This window comes from Carassius gibelio, chromosome B18 (genome assembly GCF_023724105.1).
Source record: "Carassius gibelio isolate Cgi1373 ecotype wild population from Czech Republic chromosome B18, carGib1.2-hapl.c, whole genome shotgun sequence".
In the NCBI taxonomy this organism is placed as follows: domain Eukaryota; kingdom Metazoa; phylum Chordata; class Actinopteri; order Cypriniformes; family Cyprinidae; genus Carassius; species Carassius gibelio.
The window spans coordinates 29,250,973-29,259,905 of record NC_068413.1 but is presented as its reverse complement, the minus strand read 5'-3'; the positions used below and the strand labels follow the sequence as shown (position 1 = coordinate 29,259,905).

At 39.8% G+C, this 8,933-nt stretch overlaps 2 protein-coding genes across 2 annotated transcripts in view; one reads left to right on the top strand and one right to left on the bottom strand.

The window, feature by feature from the left end:
• Positions 1-8,933, top strand: part of LOC127977344 (extracellular calcium-sensing receptor) — a 133,075-nt gene that overhangs the window by 40,402 nt on the left and 83,740 nt on the right. The window lies entirely within an intron of this gene.
• LOC127977407 (extracellular calcium-sensing receptor-like) lies at positions 4,489-6,106 on the bottom strand. Its single transcript, XM_052582310.1, has 2 exons — positions 5,928-6,106; positions 4,489-5,857 (listed from the first exon to the last, which is right to left on the bottom strand). Exon 2 carries the CDS (start codon positions 5,841-5,843, stop codon positions 4,950-4,952), a length of 894 nt encoding a protein of 297 aa, XP_052438270.1. The 5' UTR covers positions 5,844-5,857; positions 5,928-6,106; the 3' UTR covers positions 4,489-4,949.

Genomic DNA, 8,933 nt, shown 5'->3' with positions numbered 1-8,933 from the left:
TACCCTGGGCCGAATACGCTCAGAACTCCCTCCAGCAATCTACCACCGGGCTCACCCCCTTCCAATGTGTCCTTGGATACCAACCTCCGCTCTTCCCATGGTCAGGTGAGCCCTCGCAGGTCCCAGCGGTAGATCACTGGTTCCGACAGAGCGAGAGGGTCTGGGACTCGGCTCACGTGCATCTCCAGCGGGCAGTGCGGAGGCATAAGGAGCAAGCGGACGCTCGTCGAGGACCCACGCCGCAATACCAACCTGGACAACAAGTCTGGCTCTCGACGAGGGACATCCGCCTCCGACTGCCCTGCCGTAAGCTGAGTCCCCGATACATCGGACCATTCACTATTGAACGGCAACTGAACGAAGTGACCTATAGACTCCAACTCCCTGCACAGTACCGTATCTCACCTTCATTCCATGTCTCACTCCTCAAACCCTTCACTGAACCTTTGTCTCCTCCATCCACAGAACCTGGTGATGATGCCATACCTCCTCCTCCGGCCATCGAAGACGACAACGACATCTTCCGGGTGAGAGCTATCCTCGACTCTTGACGACGGGGTCCTCAACTGGAGTACCTTGTGGACTGGGAAAACTACGGCCCGGAGGAGCGTTGCTGGGTTAATCGTAACGACATCCTGGACCCCACTGACCTCTCACTGACTTTCATCAAGACCATCCAGACCGCCCCGCTCCCCGTGGCCGAGGTAGACCCCGTCGTCGCACAAGATCCCAGCCATCAGGAGCCGCCCGTGGAGGAGGGGGTACTGTCACAGCCACACCTTCTACACTCACGGAATCGGACACTTACACCACACCCACTCGTCCCCAATCACCCGAATTCTGAACTCCTGTGCATCATCAACAGAACCACATATAAAGCCATCAGTCACCATCACTCATCGTCTGGTCTTGCACCGATCTCCTCACTTGCCCGAACGCCATTATTAAACCTACCTGAACTCTTGAACCCTCTTCATCCTCGTCAGTCTTCCTGTCCCCATCGTCTTCATCTAAGTTGTGTTGTCACCGTTCTATCCACGTGTCAAGATTCACCTGTGTCTGAAACCTCTGATTCACATTAAACTACCTTATCACTGAATCCTCTGTGTCCTCGTCTGTGTCGGACAGTTGGACAGGTGTTTAATGGTTTTGGCCCTGACAATGGTGCTGGAACTTCTGAGAAGTGAAGGCCAAAAATGAAGGGGTCCACAATCCAGACCCTGGTGTTTCTCTTATATCTGCTGCCAGTGGTACATCATAAAGATGGTCTCCAGAGTGTTTGACATGTGCCTCATTCCACTGTCAATGCATTTTCCTCCAAGTCCCTGCTTCACCAAGAGATTCACCTCCTGAAGACCTCAGAACACATGGAAGCAGCGCTGGGCTCAAACTGATGTTGTTTTTCTGATTTTAAACCTAAATTATGCTGTAAAAAGTACTTTCAATTATAGAGCAATTTGTATTAATGTGTAAAAAAAATATTTACAGGATGAAAAAATAAAATAATGTTTTGAGAAAAAATGTATAAGCTGCATTAACAAATTAACAACATACGTAGGTACTTTTATTTACACGTGAATACGCAAAAAAAAAAAAAAAAAAAAAAAAAAAATATATATATATATATATATATATATATATATATATATATATATATATACAAAATGTACTTATTTACAAACAAATTACACACAAAAAAATTAATAATGTATACAACTTGCTCCACAAAAATAAAACTACAGAAATTAGGTTGTTTCATCAACAATATGATATTTAAAAAAGATACTGAAAAACTGTAATGTACCCATTTTTCCCCCACTGTTTTCTCTTGACTAATGAAGAATATATTTTTTAAGTATTCTCTCAAGAAGAGAAAGCTTGTGCTCCTCCCTCTCTCTTACTCTCTCTCTCTCTATCAAGTTTGAGCAGCTCCACTTGCTCCCTCACCTGTCCCAGGACACTTAGCAAATAAAGGATGCCTGTTAACAACAACAGCACAATGAATTTCAGCAAAAAATGGTCTATTAACTTTGTATTAAGTCTTTCCCCAGCAGGCTCACTTTCTCCAGAATAGAACTAAAATGAGAAAATGGAAACACTTGTAAAAAAAAAACAAACAAAAAAAAAAAACAAAGAGATATTAACATTAGAAAATATGACACAGCAGGCCATGCATACAAAATACTGAAGTGCTAAAGTTTGGTTAAAACATTTGTAGACATCTCTTGCATGACAGCACTTCAAAAACACAACAAAGGGAAACACAATTGCCTTATACTATATATAATCTTGACTTGACTGTCTTATTGTTTGTGGGCTTTATGTAAAAAAAAAAAAAAAAAAAATACACTGGCTTTTAACACGTTGGCTAGATATTTGGGTAAATGAAAACAATACTTACATTTCAATGTGAAGTCCCCCACAGAACTCTCACCTGCCTTGTTATTTGAATATAAACACCGTCGTTGTGCATGCAAGTGATTCTGGGATATGGTAGGGTGCGAAGTGTCCATCAGATGTACACTTCGTTTTCATGGGAATTGAAGGGTGCATTTGAAGTCGCTTTCGAAATTCGTCAGCCTTCGTCGCGCCGAGGTGACGCATTCGCACTTCAAATGCGCACTTCCAAGTGCGCATTCTGACTTTGGGACAGTTTACGTTGTGGCGCTGTGACGCAATCACACTGCACATCCGCACTTCGGAGTCCACGCACTTCACTTTGGGACACCCTTCGTCGCGCTGCTGTGACGCATTCACACTTCAAATGTGCACTTCGGAGTCCATGCACTTCACTTTGGGACACAGCTATGGAGTCACCCGTTGTTTTCCATTACTCGGTTTTCTCGTGTTCCCTTGTGTTTTCTAGTTTCTTGTTTCCGGATTGATTTTGTGTAATGACGTGTGCCTGTTTTTGGATTATGATTTTTGGATTACCCATTAGGGATGGGCGATACCACATTTTTTCCATGTGATACGATACGGATACTTTTTGTTAGCATTTTACCGATACCGATAATGCTTAGAATTTTAAAAGTGTATGTGATTTTTTTTTTAATAATGGTAATTTTAAAAGTATATATATATATATATATATATATATATATATATATATATATATATATATATATATATATATATATATATTACACTTAAAGGCAAATGACATACACATTCTGGCCATTTATAACTCATTTATTAGAAAAGCAAATTTAACAAATAAGATGTTTAAACAACCTTCTTACAAAAATTATTGATTAAGTAACTTAAATCTTAATTAAATCAACAAAAATACCAACAACATAAACTGTTCATATTTTTACTTATTTCTTCATTTTAAACAGACCATGTTTTCCTTATCTTCCTACATTTTTGTAATTTTTAGCAATGCTCAGAAAGATACTGTAAGGTCACTGCAACTGTTGATAAAGATTGCCTAATCTTTCAACTGTAGATTAGAATTTAACCAAAGCAACATGTTAACATTTTTTCGTTTCAGCCTATTTCGCCTAATTATCTCTCCTGCCTTAGAAAAAAGCCTCTCTGCTGGGACGGAGGTTGTGACAATTCCAAGGTATATTTTTTGCCAGTTTGCTGAGCAGTGAAAATGTGTTATCATTTCTTTTCCACCATAGCAAAGGGTCTTCATTTCCTGGGATCACCTTTTCTTCCATGTATCTGCGCATTTCAATGTGTGCATCTGTGGTGGCTGTGCGGTTTCCCTGAAAAGCTAATATACGTGTGTCAAACTCCTGCCATAGTCCTCCCTTGCATGTAGAACAGTCGACACCTATCCTTTCAGTGTTTGCAGCAGGTGACTCTGGTGGCACTGTCAAGAATATTCCCATGCTGGTTGATGCAGAGGGTTCACTGGTTGTTGCCTGTCGGCCCAGGGCTTGCATCTCACTGATTAGCCGTGATTTAATGACTTCCACATTTCCTTTATCACAAAACAAAATGTTTTTGAACCTAATGTCCAAAAAGGTACTGGCAGCCAGACTATGATTATGCTCAATGGCTGTCGTCCCGGGTACAATACCCCCGATGAGATATGCCGAGGAAAACTAATAGCGCAATAATGGAGGAGGAATTGGAAAACATAAAAATCTCTCTGAACACCTTGACAGCTGAGATGCAAAAAATGTCAATGCAACAAACGACCATAATGGAATTGATGCTTGAAGTGAAAGAATTAAAAAAACAAAACGAAGAAAAAAAACAAAAAATAATTACCCTGGAAAACCGACTGGCGGATATGGAGCAATACACCCGAATTAATGACCTCATCATATCGGGTCTGGTTGTCAAGCCGCGCTCCTAAGCCAGAGCAGTAGCGTCAGGTGGAGGCGAACCAATGGACCAAGACTTGGAGTCAGTGGAGCAACTTTGAAATGTCAGTTTTAGGCTTAAAATCAGGGTTAGTTGCAGCTACATCTTTGTTAATCTGCTATCATTTCCCTCTTATTTTATAAAAATAATGGGTAAGATTAGATTTAGGGGTAGGGATTTGGTTTAGTCTGTATTTTTGGCAAGTAATGTTGATCCAAGATCAACAAAATATGTTGATCTAGGAACATGTCTTATCAAAATCACGCAGACCCCTGAAGTATACTTGCAATAGTTCTGCGTTAGCACAATAATAAATATTTCAGTACATCTTTAATTGTACTTCAGCACTACTTACACACAATTAAAGTGCATTGAGAAAAAAATATATTATTTGTTCGAATTTAGCAGACTAAATGTATAAATGCAGTGTTTATTTATTAAGTACACAAATATGTAAATGTACAAAGTATATTTAGCATGAAGTAAACATATCTAAATACATTTTAGTATATTACATTTTCAGTAAGGATGGCAATATAATGTGTTAATAAAAATAATATACCCAAAACAATAAAATTTATTTAGTTTTAAATAAAAGTTCACAATTTTAAATTTAAAACAATTTATTTTGTTTGTCTTCCCATGATTGCTTTTTTAGTGTTTCTCTCTGGATGTAAAAGGATGATGTAACACTTCGGGGCAAATATGGCCACCAGTAAACCAAAACTTGAAGCTAAAATGGCAAAAATCTCCACAGCCACTGCATATTTCCCTGGTGAGCTTACATATGCTGGAACAAATGCAATCCACACAGCACAGAATATTAACATGCTAAAAGTGATGAACTTTGCTTCATTAAAATTATCTGGAAGATTTCTTGCCAGGAAGGCTAAGAGGAAGCTTACTGTTGCTAAAAGTCCAATGTATCCTAGCAGCATAGAAAAACCAGCCACTGAGCCAATAGCACATTCATAGACTATAATAGACCGGATATACAGGTTATTTTTATGGGGTGTTGGAGAAGCAGTTGATAGCCAGATTGCACATATCACAACCTGTATGGCAGTTAGGACCAGAACAGTACATCTTTGTGGAGCAGCTCCAAACCATCTTATTGCATCCTTCCCCTCTGGATAAGAAGACTTGAACACAGCTATTACCACCATAGTCTTGACTAGGATGCTGGAGATACACAGGACAAAGCTTATGCCAAACACAGCATGTCTTAACTGACATGTCCATAACTGTGGCTGGCCAATGAACAGCAGCACACACAGAAAACACAGTTTGAGTGACAAAAGCAGCAGGAAGCTGAGCTCTGAATTGTTGGCACGCACTATGGGAGTGTTGCGGTGATGCACAAGAATGACCATCACAAGAGCACAGGAACAGGTGCCAAGCAGGGAAGCAGTAGTCAAAGAGATGCCCAAAGGATCCTCATAGGATAGAAACTCCACTTCTTTAGGGACACATTGATCCTTATTTGGACTGGACCAGAACTCAACTGGACAAACCATGCACTCAATAGCATCTGGGAATCAGAAAATAAATTAAATTCCTTTTAAGTCCCTTTTTTTTCAGCTCAGTAATTATCTGCTCACCTGTTGCATTAGAAATCTCCCCATCTCTGCATGGCAGGCAATCAAAACAGCAGAGAGGAAGACCCTTTCTTGTGGCTGGTCTGGTTCCTGGAGGACAGCTCTCACTGCACACGGACCGTGGAGGCTACAATAGACATCATGTGTTATCAGTCTTCTGTTTGTCATCGATTAAACAATGACTAGCTTTTCCTTTTGCATTCATTTACTCTCATTTTAGACTCTCGTTTAGACTTTAAGCAAAAAATAAAGACGAGAGAGAAAGAGAGAAATAGATTAATAGGCAGTGCTACTTTTTTTGTTTCAAAGTTCCAGTATATTGCGTCCTCATCCAGTGTGAGCACCATCCCTGTTTCCAACTCTTCATTTACTACACCGACTGTGTAGATCTTTATAGCTCCATCAGATTTCGGCTGCCAGTTCATCACGTCATAGATGGCCAGAGCATCTCCATTCTTATCAAATGACACATGATCCCCAAAGTCTGTGGTGAAGTTTACTTTTTGTAGGTAGTGAACCAGCTGTACAGTTTGTAGAAAGAACACGTGTTGAGTGTTTATCTTAAATTAATATACATAACATATTTTGCTTTTACACCTTCAACTTTTTAAATGCATGGGGGTAATCTGCACTATGATTGTGGATCTTACCTGCCATGGTTTTAGATTAGTTATGTTGGCACATTTGTTCCCACTGAATGGTCCTCTGCCCTCCACACACTGCAACAGATTATGAAGTGCATGTGCCAGTGCATAAACTGGCTTATAGACATTATAAGCTGCTCTCAACTCTGAAACATCAGTGTATGATGTGTTTTTTGTACTCAGATCTTCCTGTCCTGTACACACTGTTTTCACATGCTCTCCATCTATCTCTTTATTCCCAGTCTCAAATCTGCAGCCAAACATATTCTCCCAGAAGATCCTCAACATATTATCTCTTGGATGATTGGTGGGCCGCAGATGTAAAAGAAAGTCATGAAGACCCTTAATCTCCCCACGCCTGATAGCAATGCCCAGTGTGCCCCCAAGGAAAGGCAGGAAGCGTGAAGTGTGAAACACAGGTGAAGTGGCCCAAGATTCACTTGCAATCCACTGTTTGCCTGTCATGTTCTGCAACACCACTTCTTCCATCAAAGGTATTACTAGGGACGAAGGAGAAAAAACAACAACCACTCTAGCTGTGGATGCCTGAATCACTCCTGTTATATGCTGAATGTTTCTGGGGTTGTTATCATAGGGCAGAATTTCAGAAAAAGCAACACAAAGCCCAGATATCTGCATTTCCTGATGAAAAGACTGAGCAGCATAGATACCATAGTCATCATCACTGTAGAGGAGACCAACCCAGGTCCATCCAAAATGCTTCAAGATCTGAACCATAGCCCGCACCTGGAAGGCATCACTGGGGATTGTTCTGAAGAAAGAGGGGTACTTTTTCCTGTCACTTAAACATGAGCAGGTGGCATAGTGACTGACCTAATTGGGGAAGAGGGAGAGGGCATGAGAAAGAGAAATAACACAACAGTCAAAAAAAATTAATAAAATAAAAATAAATAAATAATAAATACTACTACTTCTACTACTACTACTAATAAAAAATGCTAGTTCTTTTTTAATGTTGTCATACCCAAACAGATATATATATGAGGATATATAACAAAAATATGCATATCGTGTATTTTTTATTTATTTATCCCATCTTACTATAGGTACTCGAAATAGCCCCAGAACACTGGAAATTGCAATGGATGGAGTTGAACTTGGATCCCCTACAATCCCAATCACGGGAGGAGGGCCAGTACAATTAAGGTTAGAGGATGACCTTTCTCTCCCACTAACAAGGGATATAGCAGCTCGGAACGCCATTCCTAGCATCACACAATTGTCATAAAGGTGGTAACCAAGAGTGATATTGGGCAGCAGATTGGGATTCTTATTGATCTCATTTATTGCAAAAGCCATGGTCTGTGCATGCTGGAAGCTTTCCATATTAAATCTAAGGAAATAAGTAAGTAAATAAGAAAATAGATAAATACATTTGTGTTATAAAAAGAGATGAATAAATACAACGTAGCAAACACATTAAGAGTTTACATGAGTTATATACACAGTGTATACAGCTTATATATATATATATATATATATATATATATATATATATATATTAGGGATGGGAAGATTCCCGGATTCGCTCGGTGCATCGGCTTAAAAAGTTAAAGATGCGATGCATCGGTTTAAAAAGTGTGCATCGGATTCAAATTGGCTTTTGTATCGCGATGCATCGTTTCTAACATATCTGCATCGGTAAACCCAGATTTATTTCTTTATAATTATTAGTAGATAACTATACTTTCATTATTTAGAAAAGGAATAATATTTTTAGATTGTTTTCACCCTTCTAAACTGTTTTTCAAGCACGTCTCTCTTCACTGTTGCGTGATGACGTAAGCCTTTCACAACACCACAGAGACCGGGGCGTGTCAAGAAAGTCACATAGATTAACATGGCAGAGGTAGAGCAGTTGCATCCTCCACCAAGTAGTTACAAATCCAGTGTGTGGAAACACTTTGGCTTTTATAAGAAAGCTGGAAATCTTGATAAAACCCATGCAATTTGTAAAATATGTCGTGCCGCTATAAAATATACAGGCAGCACGACAAATCTGACAACACACCTGAAGCGCCGACACGGTGTGAGTTTGGAGACGCCGGCCGCCTCCTCCTCCTCCTCCTCCTCCTCCTCCTCTCACTCGGATTTAGCCGAACCTGCCACTGCTAGCGGGACGCCGGGTGAGCAAACGATCAAAACTTTTTTTCAATCGAAGTTGCCTAACAGTTCTGCTCGGATCAACTGATATTTCTCAAGAAAAACCTTAAAAGAGCATATTTAAGTTAAATTTAATCTGATGAGTCTGGTTTACAGCAGCCTGTGACTGCCTATACTAGTTTATTTTATTTTCATTATTTTTTTTTTTACATTTGAATACAGTTATGAAATAACTGACACA

Coding starts and splice junctions, on each gene's coding strand:
- LOC127977407 (XM_052582310.1), bottom strand. CDS start 5,843: ATGGTTTGTCCAGTTGAGTTCTGGTCCAGTCCAAATAAGGATCAATGT.